At 40.6% G+C, this 26,233-nt stretch overlaps 1 protein-coding gene across 4 annotated transcripts; it reads left to right on the top strand.

Moving 5' to 3' along the window:
* Positions 1-550: 550 nt before the first annotated feature.
* sacs (sacsin molecular chaperone) lies at positions 551-26,001 on the top strand. 4 transcript variants are annotated; one of them, XM_051397653.1, is made up of 12 exons: positions 551-786; positions 3,028-3,092; positions 3,307-3,412; positions 4,497-4,647; positions 7,110-7,200; positions 7,279-7,364; positions 7,821-7,932; positions 8,230-8,376; positions 8,857-10,342; positions 10,901-10,992; positions 12,075-12,101; positions 13,008-26,001. In XM_051397653.1, exons 3-12 carry the CDS (start codon positions 3,390-3,392, stop codon positions 24,554-24,556), a joined length of 13,764 nt encoding a protein of 4,587 aa, XP_051253613.1. In that variant the 5' UTR covers positions 551-786; positions 3,028-3,092; positions 3,307-3,389; the 3' UTR covers positions 24,557-26,001. The 4 variants fall into 4 exon arrangements, with proteins under 4 accessions (XP_051253613.1, XP_051253616.1, XP_051253615.1 ...); XM_051397655.1 differs by lacking the exon at positions 551-786 and adding an exon at positions 964-982; XM_051397654.1 differs by lacking the exon at positions 551-786 and adding an exon at positions 2,573-2,814.
* The last annotated feature ends 232 nt before the right edge of the window (positions 26,002-26,233 follow it).

The following is a 26,233-nucleotide window of genomic DNA, read 5'->3' as shown; positions in this document are numbered from 1 at the left end:
AATGTCCATAAAGGAACAAAAACAATAATGTCCCTGACATGCACACTACTTTCTGCTACCAATCCCACAATGCACTGCTTTACATTTGATAGAAAATGAACATTGTGTGACTCACTGACTGTCAGTGATAATAATAATTTGTCATTAATTAGATTAGTCAATTATTAAATCAGTACTGATTGTCTATTAGGGAGGTAGTGAATGAGTGAACAAGGAAGTTATTTAGGACTATGAATATATTATTTTCTATTCTGTTCATAGACTGTATATTATGTTATTCTATTCTTTTCTACTCTATTCATTCTACTGTACTACTACTACTACTTACTGTTCTACTGTAAAAGTTATACTGTATTTCCTGTATTATATTCTAAAGTTCAATCATATTTGTATTCACACCTCAATTTAATTTAATTTAAATTCATTTGAATTAAAGTGAATTAGAATCTATTCTATTGAATCTATTCTGCTCTAGTCTATGATGCTCTATTCGCCCAGCCCATATTTGCTGGTGTGCTGTGTCCCATCGGAGCTTTATACAGCAGCTGTCGCTTTAAGAGACCTGTGCGTTAAAAGCTGCAGTATGAAACTGTCCAGAGGTGTTCACGACTGTTAGATATCTCATCTAAAGGCGTATTACATTCAAACTATCCTCTCCTAAGTGTTCCCGTCGGGTAGCATCCAATGTATGCAGTCATTTAAAGGAAGTAAAGCCCTGCGCTGCGGTGCAGAGGAGCGGACAGAGATGCTGCACTGATGCTGCTGCCAGCAAGCTGGTTCCCTAATGTGAGTATCCCTCTCTCACTCCAATGCGGCATTCAGATGTAGGCTACTGGGGCGATAGGGCAGTGGGGAATGTATTTTTGCCATAAGGATATTTTAAGATTATAAAACAATGCAGATTTTTTCTATTAATTGAATATAAATAAGTTTAAGAGGAATCTCTAATATAGCCCTGGGCGGCTGAAATCGCAGTGCTCTGGTAAGTTTGATATGCTTTTATATATGCCAGGTTTTATAGTGTGCTCTAGAGGACTGCTATAGAGTTATTTCTGTAAAGGGTGCTGTTCTGTTGATTGGGTTCGTGTCTCCAGGAAACCCAGCGTGATGCCACTGGGAGCAGTTTATATGTTAAGGTGCTGGGAGTCCTTGACTTTGAGGTGATGATGTCACTTTTCTACGTAATCCTGCTGGTTTTGTCAAAGAAAAACAACATGGTACCGCACTGAACGATTCAAGATATCAGAGTTTGAATGGTCTGTGCATCAGATATGAGACTTCAGAGCAGCCTCTGGACGGTCAGCATCCGAGCATCCATTTATTTCCATTTGGGAAATGGACAGTGACATTTCTCAAGAGCCTGTATTGTCTAATGCAGTGTAAACGTTTTTAACCTGGCAGACCCTGGGCCTTGACAAAATGTGACTGGTCAGCTTTATGGGGATAGGCCCGAGCCTCAGCTATTGATTCTCGTCTACAAAGTTGATGTGCGCATCTTTGACTGCAGGGTGCTGCTGCTGGCGTCTGATCGCTGTGGTGTCCTGACTACAAGTCCCAGAATTCAGCGGCATAAACCACTCAGGCTAATCAATGTAATGCAGCTGCTAGAGGTTTTAGAAGTACATGTCACTACCATCACACAGCGACCTACAGTGCTACCTACACAGAACAAGGATGTCTATGCATGCCAGTGCCTTGTGGTACTGGTTATATATGTGCAGGCTGATCCTGTTGAGTTAACCTGTTTACAGTCAAATAAAACTGGGCACCTTGACGAGTTATCAGAGATAATAGATTAATAATATAAATAATAATAATAGTAAAAAACAATTTAGAATAGATCATTACATTTGCCAATAAAACCCCTTTTAAAGGATTTATTAGGAATTATGATTTAGGTAATAATAATAGCCTAATTGATCTATTAAAAATGGAATTTGAATGACTGACTTTTAAAAGTATTTAAAATTCTACTTTTAAAACTCTTTTTACTATGTGTCTACCTGATATAATCCAATGACACAGTTCATTTTTAGTCTACAATTTCCATTTTGTAATGGCTTTTTTAAAAAAATGTGATATATTATGCTTCTAAAATTAAATGAGCAATAAAGCAGCAACCGGAGGCCAATCAGAACAACTTCTAAATATGTATTAAGCTAATATTAAAGTAATCAAGTGTCATATTTCCCTCAAGAGTTAAAAGGAGGGTGAATATAGGCAGTTGTAATATAAGGTTGCTCAGTGGATATAGACCAGTCAGTCATACCAACTTTTGTCAGTAGTTATTCGACATACTGTATCTTTCATCCTCTTCTGCTCTCAAATGGCAAAAAAAAAAAAAAAAAAAAAATCAATTAATGCAGCTTAAAATTCTATCAATCAACCTGACCTTTTCAGAGAGCCAGTCACTCTCTGATCACTGTCAATGCAAAATATCAATAGTTTTACTTTGGGGACACTGCGCCGAGTATAGTAGCACAGAGTGAGATCTCTCTCATTCTTCATAGTCTCTGCAGACTGTAAGCTAACTGAACATAAACTCTCACACCATGTAGACTGCACACATTTACAGTAATATAGAAGAGTTCAAATATAATTAGTTTGCTAAAGTAGGCAACAGTTAATACTATAAAAGAATCATAATGAATTAAGAGTGAGAACATAAGTAAGCTACTACGCATGTGCAGAGCACAATTGTTTGTCACCAGTGTGTATTAGTGTTATAGAGGTAGCAGAGGCTTATGAAATACGAAAATATATATTAAGTAATTATATAATACACCTGTAGTGACACCCAGGTAAAGGCAAGAGGTAAGTTAGCCTCGAGCGTTGCGTCCAACTACCTGACGGGATTTAAGACGACGCGGAAGTAACCGGGAGTGAAACCTCTCGCTTCGTTTCCAGAGACCTCGCTCGCACACGCAGTGTAATTCATATTATTAGAACATCGCCTTTGAAGGAGTCAGTATGTTGATGGAGGGAACTGACCATGTCACTTGCTATTGTTGTTGTTATTGTCTCCAGGAACACTGCCCGCGGTGAAATGTACTGCCAGAGGACCGTTAGCGGCGCGCAGCGGGCACATTCAAGTGAGTTGTCGGGATAACGATCCTAAAGAGGCTAAAAACAAATGACCCGGCAGCGACCATACACGGTTCAAAGAAAGCCTCTTAGCTACAACCACAGCAACACATTGACTTTATGAGTCTTGTTGTGGCGGGTGTTTGTATATCACACTGTTACGTAGAGCAGGGCAGGTGTTTTGAGGTAACGTTAAATAACGGGTTTCTTGTTTTGTCACAGCCGTTTTGCGGGTGTATTCCTGCGCTCAGTGCAGAAGATAGTCCAATGAGTGTGTGTGTGCCGGGACACCGAGCAGCAACGAGATGGCCAACTGTCCCGACCCGTGGTAAGTTTAATGCGTGCTGTAAAATATATTCCTGGCAACATTAGCAGCATATTGAATGTTAGCAGCTGATAGGGGCCCTCCCTGCAGCACACTGCACCGGCTGTTATGTTCTGGTCCTTCACAACTGACTGACAAACAAAAGAGATGGAAGGAATAACAACACTTTCTAGGCTCACTGCTGCCATGAGTGTGTATCTTACATAATAAGGTCCCACTGTTCAGTGTCGTTTAGTATGGGCTGAGGGTCTTTTCAGCCATCCTGTGCTGGATGCCACACCCACTCCAGCTCCAGTGAGTGCACCAGTGTGGCTGCAAGGATCCAGTGCCCTGCTGCTGAACAAGCAAGAATCGTTTGCTTTATTGCTCTTAACGTGTTGACAGGCTAATTTATGTTTGTCTTACATAAGTAAAACACTCCATGTTTCTTTCTTTAAATAGCATAGGCGTATTAGCATAATGGTCATGGAGGCACCAAAACAACAGAGGTAGAAGGCATATGGATGGAAACAGCACAGTTCTCTTGAGGATGGAGTCAATCAACATGTTTAAAGATTTTACTTTTTTGAGGATAGCATATCACCCATCAGTGCAGTAAGGCTGCAGGCTGTATATGAAGGTATACTGATCTTTAAATCAAAATCTAGAGCACAGATGTCTAAATGGCACTAATGGACCATTAACAGATGATGGTGAGGTCATCTCGTGTTTCTTCCTAACCTAAACTTCAATCAATAATGACTGTAAGCAAGACTCTCCTGTCCTTTAAAGTCAAGATCAAATTATACACCTCCTTATCTCTACAGTGACTGTGTAGTGTTGTGTTCATATTGTACATGCTCAGATAACTCCATCCGTGGGATTGTAAACTTTCTATGAGCAAAAGTGTTTAATCATTTGGGCATTCTGGTAGTCTAGTATGTGACACATACCATATAAACTACAGCATCCACTGTTATGGCTAGGGGAACTTTGTTGCATTTCATACTCGTCTTTCTCTTTGTTTTCTGTCTGTGTCTCCACTGTCACAATCAAATAAAGCCAAAAAAGAAGACATATTTAAAATCTTAAAATGTGTATGTTTTAGGTTGCCATGGGTGACAGTTCGTCATGAGTACTTTGGCCTGAGGTCCTATCAGGTCTCTCCCGTCACATCTGTTCAAGATGTCAAACAGTTGCTCTACGAGGAGACAAACCTGCCTATCAAAGAGCAACGGCTGACTCACAATGGGAGAGTGGTATGTTTTTTTTTTCTTATAAAAGTAAAGTGAATATACATAGTAACATACCAAAATGTGTATTTTGTACTTTTTAGAGGAAGGAATGGCATACCCAATTGGGCTAGCAAAATGATTATCCATTCATTGTGTTCATACACGGCATGTGTGTGCGGCTAATGTTTGAAATGTTTCTCATTTTTGGGTTGCTAGTTCATTGCTTCCTTATGTACTGGGAGGCTTTGCTGAACTCTTTCCAGTCACAAAAATTATCAGAGTGCGTGTTTTTCAGCTTATTTAGCTTGTTTGCTGTTCTGTGGTTCTGTCACATTTTACCAACAACATTACAGAAACATAAAAGGAATAACTGAGGTTTCTTTCTTTGATGGTACATAATTGCCAGCAGCAGAAAACAGATCTGTTTTACTGACCCTGTGCCAAAGCTGCAGAACAAATGATGAGAAACTGACCTAAACTATTAACAGTGCCTTCATTGTTGAGAACTTGTGAGCCAAATTCCCCCCGCAGGTTTAATTTGTTTGCTGCTGTGAACAATTAATTGAATCCTTTTTGTTTTATAATTGAGTCTATGACTGATTTAAACACATTTATCCCATCTTATCTTATCTTATCTTATGTGTAGCCTTGTGTTGGAGTCCTACAGAGTAATGCAGTGGTCCTGAACACATTATCAGCTCGGGTGACTGCAGTCAAATAATCTGACTCATCCTGTGGGCATCATGACGAGGCAGCTCATCCTCACAGTGTATTGAACAAAATGCAATAATTTACTTACTGCATCCTTAGCATATAAAACTATATATTTCACATACAGATGCTGTATTAAACAAAAGCAATTGTACCTCTACAGAGTAATTCTCAATATTATCTCTTCTACCCTGAAAGGATGTAGTTTTATAGATACATTATACAGTTGTATATATCTTACACAGTTTTAGGATTGCTAATTATCTTCTGTGCTATAACAACTCTGATATTGGATTGAACAGATGTGTCAGTCGTGTTAATTTGATTAATTAGTTACTTCTACAGTGTTCTGTCTGGTAGTGTGTGATGGTTGGGGCAGGGTATGGTCCAGCATGACTGGAGCTGATCCCCTGCCCTGGGGATCAGCTGATGGAAAGCACCAGGTGGTGGTCAGTGCTCGGAAGCCCCCCCTGATCTCATACGCAGAAATTAGCCACAAGCCACACCTACAAACTAATGCCACATACACACACAAGGTCAGGTCCTACAATTCAAGAGTAAATAAAAATAATTAAATACAAGGAATAATTAAGTCTTAATTCTTAGTTCCGAGTATCATATAATGTGAACTGTTTTGTCGAAAAGAAAAAATAATTTTCCATTGTACCCTCCAGATAACAGTCTAGATTACAAGTTCCATTTGTATTCTGCCTGATGCAATTAAAATGTGCAGCAGTCTGCTGGTGGGAGCTCTCTGCCAGACACTGTACTTAGCTTAGGAGTGGCTTTAGGAGAAACTGAAAGGCAAGTTTAGCTTGTTCTCTGTGAGTTTCGAAAGCATTTGTCATTATAAATGCCTGTCTATGGGTGCTCTTTAATGAAATAAAACCTTCAGCCCAGAAACCAAATGAGGAAAAACACTTAAAACTATTATACTGGTACATATACATCCTTGTTAGGAGAGGAAAATGTACAACATATATACATTTAAATATTCGGTTATACTAACCCACACAATCCTCATAGTGAAGGAAGTGTGATTGTTTCCCATATTAAGTATTAATATGATATTAAAGACTTAAATCCCATCACCCTAAACTGTACAAATGATTATTGAACGGTGCAGTGACCCTGATGAGGATGATGACTGAGAGTTATGCTTATGCAGAGCTCAGTTTGCCAGATAGCAAAGACTGCTGAGAACAGTGGGTCACAGTGTCACCTTGAAAAGCCTCAAACAGCAGGAGCAGCAGTATCAGGCCTGGTACCAACTCTGGCTCCCTGCTGCATTGATTCTGAAAATTGCACCAGGAAAAGACTGTCTATCACACTAATGTGTGTAATAATACAGCCCAAAAGAGCTGGAGTGAGAGTCTGATGATACATTAACCTTAATGAAGTCTGTTAATAGTTGTCATAAAAATGGCACTTTGTAGTTTGCTTTCAAACTGTTTCATGAAATAAAATAGAGTTTATGACAGACGTATTTTTTTCATCATTCACAATTTCATTTCACAATAAAATGTTTTGTACTGACACATTACAGAGCAGTTAGTTATACTCTCTGGAAGCAATTAATTTGATTAATCGGAGAGTGTTGTATTGAATGTTGTCTTGTTGTATTAATACTTGATTTGCAAATTTCTGCACATTTCCACAAGACATCAGTTTCTCTATATAACAGACTAAACCATTCAAATTCATTGTTTTCCTCAATAAAACACATTTTTGTTGTATGTTAAATTATGTGTTGTCTCCACATCCTACCTTCCTAGCTGGATGACAGTGTGCAGATCAGGACCTTGGTGCCTGTTGGAATCCCAGAAGTATCTGTCACGCTGGAGGGAAGAGGCCTTAAAGGAGGAGGTAGGACTGAAAGCACCATATCTCTGCAGAATAACAAATTCTTACAACAGTAAGACTTACCCAGTTTGGCTTTTACAGGGAGGTTTGGACAGACTACACCACCACTAGTCGATTTTCTGAAAGATATTCTGAGGAGATACCCTGAAGGTGGACAGATTCTGAAAGTAAGTGTCATGTTACGTTATTATTTTACATTACATACATTTAGCATCATTTTATGTGGATGTTGGCTCCATAAAATCTCCTAAAACATTGAAAAATTATATAGTTTTTATTCTTGGTACTATTGCCTAACAGGCTGTTGTGGTTGATATTTCTCCCAGACAAAGGCTACAGTCAGTAACACAGATGTCATGGGATTTGGAGTGATAAAATATGTCAAGCTTGCACAAAAACAAAGGGCATAGTTTTATTTTGGCTTTACTTGCTGGCACCAGCTATATTACCATACATAGTAGCAACACTGCCAGGGTCCCACAGGGGCCATCCACTCTAATAATGTGCTCATTTTACCCTAAGGCTTTTTGGATAAGAGCATGCGACAGCATGCACATTACATTTCTTTAAACCACAATAAAGGCCCTGCTTTCATAAATGTATGTATTTGTTCTATTTTGAAGGAGTTGATTCAAAATGCTGAGGATGCTGGAGCCACAGAAGTCAAGTTCATGTACGATGAGACAGAGTATGGGGTGGAGTCGCTGTGGTCACCTGACATGGCTCAGCATCAAGGTAAGCAGATACAGTAAACAATTAAGCACCCCAGGATATGCCCGTGGTTAGTGATACTCTCTAACTTTAACTGGAGGGCATAGGTTCAAGTCCTTGTGTTGGCAAGAATCTGTCCTGCTTAAGAATCATTAAGCTGTTCTGTAGCTGATCCTCTGCTTTGACCTCCCTGTGAACGGGGAAAACACAAATACAGGGATTATTGAAATTATACATTATTGCACTGTACCTTTACCATATATGTATTTTTAGATTGTCTTTACTTTCATACTGACGTGGTTTTAACTCACTGCATTGCAGGTACGGCATTGTATGTCTATAACGATGCCGTGTTCACTGTGGAAGACTGGAATGGGATTCAGGAAATTGCGAGGAGCAGGAAGCGAGAAGACCCTTTGAAAGTTGGGCGATTTGGGATTGGCTTCAATTCTGTGTACCATGTTACAGGTGAGGACTGTCTTGAAATTCTGATTCCTGTTATTGAATGCCTACTTACAGTATAGCCTTTTTCCTCATGTGGTTTTCAGAAACTAAGAACTGTAAATTACTCATTTGAACTGTACATCAGAATCAAAAAGAGCACCCAGCTACTAGGGGCAGGCTGAGTGCTTGCTGCATCGGCCATGGGTTCGAGTCCGACCTGTGGCCCTTTGCTGCATGTCGTCTCTCCCCCTTTCCTGTCTGCCTTGAGTTGACCTGTCAAATAAAGGAAGTCCAAGATGATGACAGTCCAAAACCCAAAGATATTTAGTTTACAATGATATAACACCCAAAAAGCAGTAAAAACTAAAATTGTAAAATCTGGAACTGACTTGACAATGATAATCATTGAAGCTCTAAATTAAAACACCTCTATTTATTACACTATAGAATTAACATGTTTAAGTTTTAATGTTTAGTTTTTATGTTTTCCTTCTCAATGTTTAGATGTTCCCAGTATATTCAGTGGAGACCAGATTGCCATGCTGGACCCTCATCAGACCCTGTTTGGAGTGCATGAGTCTGGACAGTGTTGGAACTTGAAGACGGACATTAAGGAGATCACGGAACTGGCTGACCAGTTTGCTCCCTACATTGGGATGTTTGGGAGCTCGGAGAAAACCATTAAGGATGGCAGCTTTCCTGGAACATTGTTCCGCTTCCCGCTTCGTCTGATACCCTCCCAGCTCAGTGGCAACATATACAACAAAGAAAAGGTTTTGGAGCTCTTTGAGTCTTTCAAAGCGGATGCAGACACAGTGCTCCTCTTCCTCAAGAGTGTTCAGAAGATCTCCTTGCATGTGCGTGAGTCTGATGGTACAGAACGCATGTTGTTTCAGGTTACAGCAACAGAGAATACTGATGATAAGTTAGAAAGACCGAATGCAGTGAAGACACTGGGTCAGGCTATAGACAGTTACAGCAACGGCGTTCCCAGTTCCACCATCACATGCGTCACTTACCAGGTCAACATTGAGACTCAGGATGAAACAGCTAAAGAGACTCAGAGGATGACGTGGCTGGTTTGTAATGGAGTTGGGGGCAGAGGAATGTGTGTTGAGTTGGACTCTCTGGCAGATGATTTGAAATTCATGCCCACCATTGGCATTGCTCTGCCTCTTACTCTAAATAACAAAGAAGAAAAAGGTGCCACATCTGGTTTCTCAGGGCGAGCTTTTTGCTTCCTTCCCCTTCCCCCCGGGGAGGAGAGCGAGACAGGGCTTCCAGTTCATGTCAGTGGCTTCTTCGGCCTCACAGACAACCGTAGGAGTATCAAGTGGCGGGAAGTGGACCAGTGGAGGGATCCGGCAGCCTTGTGGAATGAGCTGCTTATAATCACCGTCATCCCTAAGGCTTACTTCATGCTCATCACTGAGGCTATCAAAAGGGTACAGACAAAAAAGGACCAAGACTTTCCATTGTCCCCTGCAGGGACCTACGAGGCCTGGCCAGACCCCAAGCAGGTCAAGTCCCGCTGGAAACCCATCCTCCAGCCGCTCTTTCATGACTTGCTGCAGCAGGAAGTCATCTATTCCCTCAGTGAGAGCTGGATCCAGGTGGACCAGGCTGTGTTCTCAGAACTGGACACGGACAAGGACATTTCAGAGACTGTGATCAACTACCTCCAAAGCTCAGGAATGCAGGTGGCAAAGGTGCCTGTTGCCGTGGACTTTGTCTTGACTGCCTACATGACTGAATCCACTGAAGTGAAGAAGGTGATGCCATCTTTGTTGCGGCAGGTGATCAGAAAGTACAAACACAAAGGTCCCTCACAGGAGAAGCTGCAGCTGCTGGAGTTTGTGCTTAGTGACGTCAATTACAGTGACCTGATTGGACTGGAGCTCCTGCCACTGCAAGATGACACTTTTACAGTGTTTTCGTCTTCTGTCAGTGAAAAGGATGCCATTTACATTGCCTCTGAAGAATACCCCAGGTATAGATTAAGTGAAATAGTGTCAAACTGTTGCAATTCTTGTGTAAGTCACCTTTAGTTTCCCCTTAATGTAGGTTTATTTTTGACTTAAAAATTATTGTAATAGGTGGAATCAGTACAAAATAATATGTTTTCCTGAAATTAACAGTTTTTTTCATTGGCAGAGCAGTTATTTATTGAAATATTTTGTATTTTGGGCCAGATCTAACCAGACTGGAGGTTGAGTTTGCCATATTAAGACAGGTTGTGGCTGATTGTGGGATTGCTTCTGCCTTTTTAAAAAAAAAACAAAACAATTACAAACACATTTTGGCCCTCAGTGTATCTCTCAGTATTTAGAGGAATGTATTTGTCTTTTACACAAACTTCATCTAGATATATTATTTTTGCTCAGCTATATTGCATTGTTCTTTTATTTTACTGGTTTATTTGGATTAAAATGAATAGATCGATGACTATCAAGCCTTGCATATGTAAATGAAACATTAAAACACATGTACATGTAGAATTATATGTGTAAAATTCCTCACTGCTTTTTTTCTTTTGATTTGTCCTAAGGTCGCTGTATCCAGGACTTGAGGGTCGGTTCATATTGGAGAGCATTAAACCTTCAGTAATGGACTGTCTGAAAAAAGCCGCCAAAAGCAGAGGTAATGTAAGATATTTAATATACATGTAATCTCTTCCACATACATGTATGTATAAACATTCTTGGTTCCAAACAGTGACCAGGATACTTTTATTATGTAAATTACTTTAAAACCAATTTATTTGTAATCTTAACAGGATCTGACAGTAAAGCACTGCACAAAGTATAGTGAAGTATAAAATGTACAATCTAAAACTGAAACTCAAAAAATCTTGCCCTGTGATGACTGTGGGTTATGTGGGTTCAGCCATGTTGTAGTAATGCTGCGTCACCTTACTCCCTTGTGGTGCCAGCAGGAGCATTAAATCTGGTGCTGCTGATAGATAATTTAGGAGAACAGAAAGGGAAAGAGAGAGTGGGCATGCTGATTCATAGAAGAGTTGTTTTTGTGCCACACATTCCACTGGATCCATGAGATCAGATCCTGAGTGCACTCACTGCCATACTCAACCATGATTATGACAAGAAGGCGGCAGTGAGCCAGGCAGAGGAAATATGCTGAGTAACAGATTTGTCCTCTAAACCCAATATGAAAGACACAGATAGTATGGTAATTTAACAATGTGGATTCCTATTTATTTTAATTTGGATGTTGAATTCTACAGTATTCATTTTGTACATTTATTTATACAGTGTCTATACAGTAGCTGAACTTTCAGTAGCATCCTTACATCCGTTAGATATCGTTACATTGCTGCACATTCTGGCCCCACTCGTTGATGATGTTGCAGCACCACTTTGTAGTTACTCAGATCCTCCGACATCACCTGACCTCCCCCTCTCCAACCCTGTCTCACTCTCTTTTTCACTCTCAGCAAAAACTATTTTTCCAAACTGTGCATTAGGTTGGGACAGGGTGGAACAATTACTCATTATATGCTGATGCTAAAAGAATTTGAACATAGCCATTATTATTGTTATTAGTTACTTCTGTGTGTTTTACTGAGTAGGACAAGTCAACATTTCTACTGTGAAAATGCCTATGTGTATAGATCTTAAAATGTTTTTTTAATTCAAATAAGACAGAGAAAGTAAATCTAAAATTCATCCCAGAACTCTCAAAATGTGTCACTTTAATTACAGTGCAACAATATCTTTGGGGTTGCTCAGGTAGGTATTTTAAAGTGTGTTAAGTTTTTAACCTTTTTACTATTAACCTTAATTAATGCATGACTGTAAATGAGCACCATGGTAACAACTCTCACAGATATGAGAAGTAAACTAAACAACAACTGTTTCTGTCTGTAAGTAAAAAACATTCACTCATCATTCGAACTTATTTATACAGGTAACCTGTAGTGTTCCATGGTGCACTTTCTGCCTTGCATTGTTTTACTAGTTACTAGTGTTTTTCAGTGGTTTCCCCTACACTAAATGGCAATGACTAAATGATAAGAATGGGTTCAAGATTGACAGGATTCTACTACAAATTTAACGAACTGTGTGTGCGTGTGTTTGTGTGTGTATGTATGGCTTGTGCAATATTGCTTTAAGTCATAAATGTTGAGTATGCATATACTAATTATGGAGTTTGTAACAAAAATAATTTCCCCCTGGGATTATTAAAGTATTTCTGATTCTGATTCTGATATTTTTCAACAAAATAATTTAAAAGTGAAGCTGTTCTCCAGTGTTGCTGTTTAATGTATTTAGAAACTGATTATGTTGGATTGTTAAGACAATTTTGACAGTTATTTACAAAACAGATAAAATGTTTTTCTTTCAAATTGAATACCAGTGACAGCCCAAAGTAGGATGGTTTTATGCTGAATTCTGAGAAACTGTTTCTGACTTGACATCTGTCCTGAGAAAAAGCCTATTGCACCATGCCATAACTCAATGAGTTAAGCAAAATTGTGACAAAGTGTAAGAAAAAGAAATCTTTCATACTCTGACTGCTTTCATCCTCAGACTGCTGCATTGTTTAATAATAACAAACCTAACTTTGTCAGCTTTGACAGCAACTTCTATAATAAGAACTGAGATTAATTACATTTTCCTCTGTTATTTCAACAGGAAGACCCTGCACTCAGCTACAAGTGCTGAACCCTGAACGATCAGCTCGACTCATCAAGGATATCCTATCAACAGCCTGGCCAACTAGAGACTTCATTGTCCAATGGGAGCCTGGAAACAGAGAGTTGAAGCATCCTACAATTTCCTGGCTGAAGATGATATGGAAGCATCTCTACATACATTTTCCTGATGAACTAAGTACCTTTGAAGACATGCCTTTGATCCCACTTGTGCCACTTGAGGAAAACATGGACACAGTTAAGCTTCTACGTCTCAAAACTCCATCCCCCATAATTCTTGTGCGTGAGGAAGAGACACCGCTTTCTGAAAACCTTCTTGACATCATGGAAAAGCTTGGAGGAGTAGTGATAAAAAAGATGGATTCATGTTTGCAGCACCCTCTGCTAAAGAATTATATCCATGCTTCCTCTCCTGGTATGCTTCTGCAAATTATGGATAGATTGTCAACACAACGATTGTCCAGCCAAGTGTCTTCTTTCTCAGTCAAAGAGAAAATTGCACTGAGAAAGTTTCTTGCAGGACTGTCTGACATCACAGAGAGGGAAAAACATACCATGCTTGAGCTTTCCATCTTTGAGAAAGTTGGAACCTGCACTGAAGGTACCTCAGCATTTACATCACTGAGAGGAGCTAGAGCGTTACATCACAGAGCCAAGTATCCACCAGATGTGAAATTATCTGTTAATCTTGTGGGTTGCTGTGACGAGGAATCAATCCGCCTCATCAAGATGCTAAATGTAGAACAAGTGAAAACAACAGAATGTTTGAAGATAATCATTCAGGATATTGAGAGAGGGTTCTACACAACAGACGAGATAACTCAAATCATGCTTTGGGCCCTTAAACATCTGGCATTTCTCAAGAATGAAAACTCATCTGTAATTGGATGGCTTTGTGCTCTTAAATTTATTCAGTTGCCTTGTGGAAAGTCAGTCAAAGCCTCAGATCTTTTTGATCCTGACCTGGAGATTCTACAGAATCTGTTCTACACAGAAGAGAAAACCAGGTTTCCCACAAGTACATTCACATCTTCGCCTGATATTCTTCATTCACTCAGACAGCTGGGACTAAGAAATGAAGTACAGCTCAGTGAAAAAGATGCACTCAAAGTGGCAAAGAAGATAGAAGAATTACAAAGCAGCAAAGAACCTGAGTGGGACTTAATAATCAAAAAGGCAAAAACACTTCTGCAAATCCTTAACAGACAAACCAAGCTGGTAAAATCAGCTGAAGCGCAGACATTGTTGCTAAAACTGAAATGGGTACCTGTCTGCAAAGATAGACCTCTAACTTATCCTAAATCCCTTGCTTGGGTTGGAGATACTCTCAATATCAGCTCTTTGTCTGAGATGTGTGACATATCCCATGCAGTGCTTGTAGGATCTGCAGTTGCACTGGTTGAACACACATCTGCAGGTATGAAGAAGGCACTGAAACTAACTGTAGAGCCACAGGTGGATCAAGTGTTACAGCACCTGAAAGCAGTGAATGACTGGCATAAATCTCAAGCATTCACCACTGAAGATTGGTACCAATTCCAGCAAATCTTGTTTGAGATTTATGGTTTCATGCAGGCTCATCTTGAGGATGCTAGAGAAGCAATGAAATCACTGCCTTTTGATTGGGTGTGGACAGGGAAGACATTCTCATCCCCTGGCCAGACGGTCCTAAAACCTATCCCTGATCTAGACTTGCAGCCTTATCTGTATTCCCTGCCAAAGACAATTAGGAAGTTTCACAAGCTTTTCAAATTTTGTGGTTCAGTTGAAGAGGTTGTCCCAAGCCATGTGTTTGAAGTCATCAGCACCATCCGACAAAGGTGTGAAGGAGAGATTTCCAAGGAGGAAAGCAAATATGATATCCTCCTCTTGATCAACATCCTGAGATGGCTGTACAACAGTCAGATACCTGTAGACACTAACATGCATGTGCCAATTCTGTGTTACAAGGACCCAAGCAAATTAGCAATGAAGCCCATTCACGAATGCACCTACTGTGACATCAAGGTTGAGGATTTGAATGACTTACTTGAAGATGCATCAGAGCCTATTATATTAATCCATGATGACATCCCAATGAAAACCGCAGAGTGGATGAAGGTGCCATGTTTGAGTACAAGGTTGATAAACCCAGAGAACCTTGGGTTTGAACAGTCAGGCCAACGAGAACCTCTAACAGTGAGAATAAAGAACATCTTGGAGGAATATCCATCAGTAGCTGACATTTTTAAAGAGCTTCTCCAGAATGCTGATGATGCAAGTGCAACAGAGTGCAGTTTCCTCATTGACATGAGAAAAAACACTGACATTCGAGAGAATCTGCTTGACCCTGGCATGATTGTTTGTCATGGGCCCTCCTTGTGGTCTTTCAACAACTCTGTATTCACAGACACAGACTTTCTGAACATCACAAGGTTAGGTGGATCAGTGAAGAGATGTGAAGCAGACAAAGTTGGCAAGTTTGGCTTGGGCTTCAACTCAGTTTATCACATCACTGATATCCCCATCATAATGAGCAGAGAGTTCATGATCATGTTTGATCCAAACATCAATCATATCAGTAAACACATCAGAGACAGGTCTAATCCAGGGATCAAAATCAACTGGAGCAAACAACAGAAAAGGTTGAGAAAATTTCCCAACCAGTTCAAACCTTTCATTAATGTATTCAGTTGCCAGCTTCCTCTAGCTCAGGACTCCCCATACAAATACAATGGTACACTGTTCAGACTCCCATTCAGAACAGAGCAGGAAGCCTCAGTAAGTGAAATCAGTAGTCTGTACTACAACACCACAGACATCTATTCCCTCGTTGATGAGTTCAGCATATGTGGCCATCGGTTCATTCTATTTACTCAGCATGTTGGAAGTATGGTCTTGAAATACCTGAAATATGAGGAACCAAATCCAGCAGGAGCACAAGATGTTGTCACCATCAACAAAAGTGTGTGGTCATCCAAAGCCTCATATGGACCCCTAAGTATCTTAAAATCTGCAGCCAAAGTTATGAAGAAAGTAGCAAGCACCAACAGAGTACCTGCTGATGTTCCCAAGTCTGGTTGCATCATCCGTGTTTTGGTGGAGGAGTTTCATAACGTGTTCAAACGCATTGTTGACCTCCACTCACCACTGTTCAGAGGTTCAGAGGAGGATCCTAACCAGTACTTTGAGATGGCTGCTAAAGGTGTTCAGACAAGAAGACTCACAGATGAAATGCCCCAAAAGGCAGTCGAGGTCACAAACTGGCTCATTTGCTCATGCATGGATGTAACTGAGGCACTCAAGTTTTCCCTCAGTGATAGCGGAAAAAGACTTGGACTAGTGCCCTGTGGAGGAGTGGCTGTTCTGCTGTCAGAGGAAGAGAATCGCAAATGGACAGTGAAAACAAATGCCACATCAATCGGAGAGGTGTTTTGTTACTTACCTCTCAGAATAAAAACAGGCTTACCAGTCCATATTAATGGCTGCTTTGCTGTGACTTCCAACCGCAAAGAGATCTGGAAGACAGACACCAAAGGACGGTGGAACTCTGTGTTCATGAGACATGTCATTGTCCAGGCCTATTTAGCAGCACTCACAATGCTACGTTCAATGGCTGAAATTGGAGAACTACTTAACTACAGCTATTATGCTGCATGGCCAGATCCAAGTCAGGTGCATGATGACTTCACACTGATCAGCCAGGGTGTCTACCAAGAAATAGCCAAAGGAGGTGACAGTGACCATGCAAAGGTTTTCTCAGATGGCAAGACCTGGGTGTCAATCAAGTACGTCAGATTCCTTGATGATGCCTTACTCTGTAGGCCAGACATTGGCCCTGCTGCTTTCAAGATATTCTTGAAATACCTCAAGAAGAGTGGTTCACAAAACCTCTGTGCTGTTGAGCTGCCTGACTGGGTGAAGGACGGATTTGATGATGCTGGATGTAAAGGGAAGTTAATGGAAAACACCCTGACAGAGAAGCAGTTTTTTTCAGATGTCTTTTTTCCTCACATCCAAGATATTGACAAAGACCTTCGAGATCCACTGATGCATTATGTCTTGAATGAGAAACTTGAAGATTTTGCATCCATTCTGACGGTTACTCCTTGTATCCCTTGCTCTAGCCCCAATAAGGAACTGGTTTTACCTTCCAGACTCATTCACCCAGAAGGAAGAGTTGCTAAGCTCTACAACACTGATGACGGAAGATTTCCTGAAGGAACTTCTAAAGACTACCTAAACCCTGTGTGTTTAGTGAAGCTAGTGCAGTTGGGTATGGTTAAAGATGATTTGTCGTGGGAAGACATGATTGAACGTGCTCAATCTGTTATTGATCTTAATGAAATTGATCACACAGCTGCATGCTTTCGTAGCAGTATACTACTCAGTCTCATTGACGAGAAACTGAAGATGAGAGATCCAGGAGCAGCTGAGCTCTTAGAAAAACTACAGGACATCAAGTTCCTTCCATTCCTGACAAGACCTGCAGGCTTCTCACTGCCATGGCATGGGAACAATGTTTCTCCAACAACAATGTTCTCTGCTAAAGAACTCTTCACAACTGAACATCAGGACACAGTGTGTCTGATGAAGCCAATCTTGAATGAGAATTCTCCATCTTTCAAAGGTTGTGGTGCAATGTCCTTGGCTGTTAAAGACTGTCTGGGTCTAATAAGGAAGCCCTCTGTTGGATTGGTCATCAGTCAACTCAAGAAACTGTCTCAATCATTTGATGGTGTCACGCTGTATCAGGAAAACATAACAAATGCATGTTACAAGTTTCTTCATGAGGAAATGCTACAGGATGAGAACGCAAAAGGACAAATAACTGAGGAATTGAAAGCATTCAATTCCATCCTGGTGGAGAACACATATGTCAATCCCTCCAAAGTTGCATTCCACCTGAATTTTGATGCAGCTCCACATCTTTATCAGCTCCCTAACAAATATAGGAACAGCTGTCGTGAGCTCTTTGAAAATGTTGGAGTACAGCCAAGCTTCACAGTCGAGGATTTCTCAGCAGTCCTTGAAACTGTGAAGCAAGAATGTGGGCGAAGGGCACTCACGGAGGAGAACTTCCAGTTGTGTCGTAGAATTATTAGTGAAGGAATATGGAGCTTGATAAGGGACAAGAACCAAGAATACTGCCAAGCAAATTTTGGTGGGATTCTGTTACCTGACTCCCATCTGACACTGCAGCCATCAAAATCACTATGCTACAATGACTGCCCTTGGATCAAAGTCAGAGACTCTTCTGTGAAATACTGTCATGGGGATATTCCAAGAGAGGTTGCTGTAAAATTAGGAGCAGTCCCAAAACGTCACAAAGCCTTGGAAAGGTATGCCTCCAATGTGTGCTTCAGTACACTTGGGAGTGAGTTTGGACAGAAAGAAAAACTAACAAGCAGAATTAAAAGCATTCTCAATGCTTATCCATCAGAAAAAGAAATGCTAAAAGAGCTGCTTCAAAATGCAGATGATGCCAAAGCCACTGAAATTTACTTTGTTTTTGATTCAAGAACACACCCCACAGACAGAATATTTGATGATAAATGGATCCCAATGCAAGGCCCTGCCCTCTGTGTATATAACAACCAGCCTTTCACAGAGGATGATGTCAGAGGTATTCAGAACCTCGGAAGAGGAACAAAAGAGGCCAATCCAGGCAAAACTGGTCAGTATGGCATAGGATTCAACTCTGTTTATCACATAACTGACTGCCCGTCCTTCATCTCAAACAATGACATTCTTTGCATCTTTGACCCACATGCACAGTATGCACCTGGGGCTACATCTGTGAGTCCTGGAAGAATGTTTAGAGACTTGGACTCTGACTTCAGATCTCAGTTTTCAGATGTTCTAAATCTTTACTTGGGAGCTCATTTTAAGTTAGAACGCAGCACAATGTTCAGATTCCCCATCCGCTCTACTGAGATGGCAAAAACATCAGAGATCAGCTCTGTCCCTGCATCAGACAGAATGGTGCAAAACCTTCTGGATAAGCTAAAAACTGATGGTGCAGAGCTTTTGATGTTCCTCAACCACATGGAGAAAATATCAATCTGTGAAATTGATTGTACATCTGCACAACTTAAGGTTCTCTATTCTGTGACAGCCAAAATCACAGATGGTGATCGGCTAAAACGCAAACAGTTTCATGCCTCAGTCATTGATAGTGTGACCAAAAAGAAGCAGCTTGCTGCTATCCCAGTCCAACAGATAACCTACGCAATGGACATAGAGGACACTGATGGAAATTTGACTTCATGGATGATCTGCAATCGATCTGGCTTCCCTAACATTGAAAATGTCTCAAAAAGTGTGGTCTCAGCTCACAAAAATGAGGACATAACTCTATTTCCACGTGGAGGAGTAGCTGCATGTGTAAGCCACAACTACAAAAAGCCTCACAGAGCCTTCTGCTTTTTGCCCCTTTCACTCGAGACTGGCTTACCTTTTCATGTCAATGGGCATTTTGCCCTAGACTCTGCGAGAAGAAACCTATGGAGAGATGACAATGGAGTGGGGGTAAGGAGTGACTGGAATAACAACTTGATGACATCACTCATTTCCCCTGCCTGTGTGGAACTGCTGATTCAGCTTAAGCGTCGATATTTCCCAGGTCCTGATCCCACCCTGACTGTACTTCAAGGAACACCGCTTCATGTTGTTAAAGATACACTGCGGAAATATCTGTTCTTCTTCCCAGTCAACAGACTTGATATACAGCCAGATTGGTACTGCCTGGTTAAAGCAGTGTACAACTGTATCCATGCTGACCTAAAGCGTCTTCTTCCTGTAGTCAGAGCAGCACACACTGACAACTCTGACATGCACTCTGTCATTTACATTTCATGGGTGAATACATCCACTGCAAACAAAGGCAGACCTTTTTTTGATAATCTGCTACAAGATGAGCTTCAGCACTTGAAAAACATAGAGTACAACATCACCTCAAGGAAGTCTGTGGCAGAAAATGTCTACAGGCTGAAAACCTTGCTTCTGGATATTGGTTTCAACCTGGTTCACAGCTGCGACGAGACAGCAAATCTCTACTTGTGTTTGGAAGATGCAGGGATACCAGTCAGTTATGTGACACCAGCAGATGTCCGAAACTTTCTTCACACTTTCTCATCACCTGATGGATCTTGCCATGTTGGAAAACTCCCCTGTCGCCTCCAACAGTCAAACTACAAGCTAATTCATAACTTGAAGCTTCTAGTCGACTACTGCTTCAAAGATATAGAAGATGATGAGGTGAAAATTGAGGGTTTGCCTCTGTTGATAACAATGGATAATATGCTACAGGTGTTTGATTCCAAGAGACCAAAGTTCCTGACACCACACCATGAGCTAATCTCATCAAGGAAAGAAATGTTCATGAATACATTGTACATCAGGTACAGCAACATCCTTTTGAAAGAAGGAGCTGTGAAGATCTTTGACATTAGCTGCTTTGCTGACCTACTGGGGTCTGTTCTTCCAAGAGAGTATCGAACAAGGATCCCTGTAAAGTGGAGGGACACCTTTGCAAGTGAATCTTGGCTGAAGAATGTGTGGAACTTCATCAGCGAAAATATTGCTGTTAAGGAGGATCAGATGGATATCAAACCCAGTTTTGACACAGTCCTTGACATTCTGAAAGACTGGGCTTTGTTACCTGGAATCAAATTCATGGCAAGAGAAAAGATAGTTGTCCCTGAGCATGATGTGCTTTTACCTCTGAGTTTGATGAACATAGCCATATTTCCACATGGCCAAAATGACAAAGTCTTTCACACCCTAATGAAGGCAGGGTGCATTCAGCTTGCAGTGAACAAAATCTGTGTCAAAGAGAATCCCATCATGACTCTTATGGCACAACACACAGCTAACATTGAAAATCCATCAAGTGTTCTAAAAGCTGTAGAGTACATGATTCAGACATCTGCATTTAAAGCAGCAAACCTGACTGACAAGGACTTTGAGGCTCTTCTGTTGTATTTCAACTGCAACCTAGCTAACCTCACACAAGAGGACGCACAGAGCCTAAAACTCCTCCCATGTTTTAAATCAGTTAGTGGGAGATACATCAGCATTGCAAACTATGGGGCAAACTATGTCCTTGCAAAAAGCCTTCCCATGGCAGACATCGACAAGTGGACTCAGACAACCTCCTTTGCCTTTCTTGCTGACAGTCCACAGCTGAAAGAACTGTACACCTTCCTTGGCTGCATGCCAATTGATGACTTAGAAATCTACCTTCAGCATCTCCTGCCAAAGTTTGAGAGTCTTTCCTATGATGCCAAAGTTGAACACATTGTCTACTTGAAGGAGAGACTTTTGTCAATGGAAGAATCATGCGAGATGAAGGATCAACTCTATGAGAAACTGGAGGGACTATTGTTCATCTATGACTATTCAAACAGACTCAGGCCAACCAAGTTTTTCTATGATGAGACAGTGAAGGTGTTTGAGGTTATGCTACCTGCAAAGTCATTCATACCAAGTGACTTTTTTAAGAAAGTTGAGCAAGTGTCAAAACCCAAAAATGGGACATTGTTGCTCACCTCTTGGATAACCTTTCTTAGAAATATTGGTCTCAAGCATGAAGTGTCACAGCAGCAAGTTCTTCAGTTTTCAAAAGAGGTCAGCATCAAAGCCCAAACAGAGAGCTGGACCAAAGAAAAAGTGCAAACCATTGTGGATGTTCTCTTGAACCACATTTTCAGAGAGAGGACGGACCTGTTCCAGGGTACTTTTCTCAAAGAACTTTCAATGATACCATTCCTGTGTCCTGAGAGAGCCCCCAAAGAACTTATTAAGCTTCATTCGCAGTACCAAGAGATGAGTGGCACACTTCCTCTGATTCGCTTCAGTGGGTCTCAGGTAAATCCAAAATTCAAGCAAACAGATATTATTCACTTGCTTTGGACATCTTGCCCAATTCTACCCGAGAAAGCTACACCATCAAGCATAAAGGACCAGGAGGGGAGCACTCTCACTGGACAGGAACAACTTGACGAAGTGCTGAACGTGTTAGGCGTCAACTTAGATCCACCATTGGAGAAAGTCATAAGCAACTGCAAGAACATCTGCAACATATCCAATCCAGATGATGAAATGGTGAAAACCAGGAACAAAGTTCTGAGGTCCACCTACGAGTTCCTCAATGCAGACAAAAGAGATTTCCGTTACAATCTCCGTGGGGTTACTTTTGTCATGGTTGAAGATGGCTGGAAATTGCTGAAACCTGAAGAGGTTGTCATTAATTTGGACAATGAATCTGACTTCAAACCCTACTTGTACAAATTACCTTTGGAACTTGGTACCTTTCATCAACTGTTCAAACTTCTTGGCACAGAAGACGTTGTGTCAACCAAACAATATGTTGAAGTGCTGTGGCGAATTTACAGAAGTTCAGAGGGCAAACAGCTTGACCCAAATGAAATGAGAACTGTAAAAAGGGTTGTTTCAGGATTGTTCAAGTCTCTCCATAATGATCCAGTGGAAATTCGCAAAGATCTCGAGAGTCTCAGAGATTTGACATTTTATCTGCCAAGTCATGATGGCAGATTGGCAAAATCCAGTAGTTTGGTGTTTGATGATGCCCCACACTACAAGAGCAGAATTCAGGGTAATGTTGGAGTTCAGATGCTTGTAGACATGAGCCAGTGCTATTTGGGCAAAGATCACTCCTTCCACACAAAGCTGATCATGCTACTTCCACAGAAATTAAGGCCTAGACTGTTGAGTAGCATTCTTGAAGAGCAACTTGATGAGGATTCTCCAAAAATGTGCCAGTTTGGAGCTCTTTGCTCACTTCAAGGTCGCCTCCAGCTGTTGCTGTCATCAGAACAGTTCATCACAGGACTGATCAGAATAATGAAACATGAGAATGACAATGCATACCTTGTGAATGAGGAGAAAGCCATACGTCTCTGCAAAGCTCTTTGTGAAGGATTGAAAGTTTCTTGTTTTGAGAAACTCCAGACAACATTAAGAGTGAAAGGATGTAGCCCTCTCCCACACAGTCGCAGTGAAACACTTGCCTTCCTCAAGAGGTATGGGACAGCTGTAATTCACCTCTACATCCAACATTCAGACAGCAAAGACATTAATTTTCTCTTAGCACTGGCAATGACATTGAAGTCTGCTACAGACAATTTGATTTCTGACACATCCTATCTGATTGCCATGCTGGGCTGTAATGACATCTACAGAATCACAGAGAAGCTGGACAACTTAGGGGTTAAGTATGACTCAACAGAGCCTTCAAAACTTGAGCTACCCCTCCCTGGAACCCCCATACCAGCTGAGATACATCACACACTCCTCATGGATCCCATGAATGTATTTTATCCAGGAGAATATGTGGGTTACCTTGTAGACTCTGAGGGTGGAGACATGTATGGGTCCTACCAGCCGACTTACACATATGCCATCATTGTTCAAGAAGTAGAAAGAGAAGAGGAGGAAAACACAAGTTTCCTTGGAAAATGCTTCCAGATTGACATTGGTTACAGTGAGTACAAAATAGTCAGTTCCCTCGACTTGTACAAATTCTCAAGACAAGATGAAAGTACCCATGTTCGAGACACTGGTGCCCCATCAACTCCTACAAGCCCAAACAGTCGTTCCTCTGGTCTACGAATGATCCCTCCGATCTTTCCTGGTAAGGAAAATCTCAGACCTCCCCCTCAAAAGCAGTCTCCAAAAAAGATCAAGCTTCATGCATTGCCTGAAATTCTGAAAGAAGTGACCTTAGTAGTTGAACAAGCTTGGAAGCTTCCAGAGACAGAGAGAAAGAAGATAATCCGCAGACTGTATCTCAAGTGGCATCCAGACAAAAATGCAGAGAATCTGGACGTTGCCACAGAAGTCTTTAAGCACTTACAGAACGAGATCAGCAGGATGGAAAAACAGTCTTTGGCTGATCAGCAAAATACAGACAGAGCTTCCAGGAGATCCTACTCCTCATCATCCCGCTTCCAGTCAGAGAAGTTCTCATTTCAAAGATTTTATTCATCATGGAACCAAGAAGCAACAAATCACAAATCAGAAAGGCAACAGTTCAGGGAACATCATACAAGCTATGCCGGTTCGTCACACTCTCACCGTTTCTTTGTGCCCCCTACTTTCAAGACAGTTGGAAACCCTGTGGAAGCCCGTAGGTGGCTGAGACAAGCAAGAGCGAACTACTCTGCTGCTCGGAATGATCTTCATAAAAATGCCAATGAGTGGGTTTGTTTCAAATGCTACCTGGCCACAAAGCTTGCACTGATAGCTGCTGACTATGCAGTCAGAGGAAAGTCAGACAAAGATGTGAAACCAACTGCTCTGGCTCAAAAAGTTGAGGAGTACAACCCCCAGTTAACTGGCCTTGCCAATGATGTTCAGATCCTGGAAGGATATGGTGTAGACAGCCTGAGAACTCGCTATCCTGATCTCCTGCCATTTCCACAGATTCCCAATGACAGATACACATCTGAGGTGGCAATGAGAGTGATGGAATGTACCGCACGAATTATCATAAAGCTTGAAACCTTTGTGCAGCAAAAAATATAATACTGTTGTTAAAAATAACAATGAAACTACAGTATGCATAAATCCTGTGTGGAATGAAGGACATCCGTTGCTGTGTACAATACAGATCATGTAAATCACTTTGAGTAAAACTGAAGTATCCAGCTGGCAGCTTAAGGTACATATGCAGTTTCTACCTGTGATGTGGGTGCTGTGGCCCATGCACAGTAAATAAATGTATGGCTCCAATAACCTATTAGGCTGTCTCAATATAGATTTGCTGTAATATGTGAAAAAAAACATTGCATATGCTGTACATACAAATGCCTAAGCAATACGTTTTGTTTACCAAAGTCCCCACATTGAATATATTTGCTCTGAGTTGGATTTAAAAATATGCTGCTTTTTTTACTTTATATTTTATAAAAAAATATAAATATATATATTTTCTTGCTACAGAAAACCAGTTGAGTGTACTGAAAGGATGCGCTTATAATGAAGAAATAGATCAACTCTAAATGTCTAATACTGCAATTACTGTCATGCAAGTCCTATTTGCAAGATCTCAGCAAGTCAAGGAAATTACAATCATCTTTGTACATTTTCTTTTTTGTATTTTTATGGTTGATTTCATATCATTTCTGTAAAAGTTGTAAATCTTTCTGTAACATAGCCAGTCACTTGTTTATGGACAAAGCACTTTTTTGAAACTCATATACTCGCACTTGCACTTATAGAGCGCTTGTGTCACCCCAGCAACTTGGGAGAATCCAACTGTGAATAGAAAACCTTTTATGTTACCTAAGAAATTGTTTTCCTCTGAGGTGTGTTTTGTTTTGTCAAAGTTATGTTTAATGTTTGTTGAGCTCTATGCATAACATCTGGTGACTGTTTTGCGTCATTACCTGTTCATATAAAACATGTGTACTCCTGGGCCCTAAAGAGAACAGGTCTGCTTTGATAACTAAAGTTTTGGACAGGGCAGTGATTACTACAGCTCAGCTTTTGCTTAAACAAGTCATCCAGAAGTAGTTTCTTTTTACAGTGATGACCTGTTTGGGAATACTCAGTAGGACAGTATGATAAAATAAAGAGCCATATATATGCTATAATTTGGGCACAACACTTAACATGTTAACTTTTGCCAGCATTAAACCATGTTCATACATTTTTGGTAATTTTAACTTTTCTGGTTTAAGGAACATAGAACAGCACCAAACTGTGGTGCTTGTGTGTTTTTACTGTATTATTGGCTTCATTTTACTGTTGATATAAATGACTACACACACATATTGACCACATATTGTAAATGTCAATTTGAAACCTAATTTAAAATGTGCTTCTTGATATCTGTTGTCTTATTACACCTCAAGCTTGAGGTGACTCAACCGAGGATGTCTCCTTGAATAAACTGGAGAACCTTGTGTATCATACATGTTGATGTACATTGTGCCATATGAAGGCCTAATAAATTCCCCTTAAATAAACTGTGTCCTTTTTTTTGTAGGTTTATAAAAGAAGGCACATTTAAAAATTATTATATAATAAAAGTTATGAGTCTATCATTTAAACTTTTTTTGGCTTTTTAAAATTTCATGTGCTGTCTTAAGTTTATAAGCATAACAACCCATTTGTTCTCCTAAGTAGAGAAATATATAAATATAATATAGTCATTATTGGTATTGTCATGGAATTGTCTCAGCGGACAGAGAGTCTGGT

This window comes from Dicentrarchus labrax, unplaced genomic scaffold (genome assembly GCF_905237075.1).
Source record: "Dicentrarchus labrax unplaced genomic scaffold, dlabrax2021, whole genome shotgun sequence".
In the NCBI taxonomy this organism is placed as follows: Eukaryota; Metazoa; Chordata; class Actinopteri; family Moronidae; genus Dicentrarchus; species Dicentrarchus labrax.
Note: the sequence above shows the minus strand (reverse complement) of the source record. Positions and strands in the feature narration are given on the sequence as shown.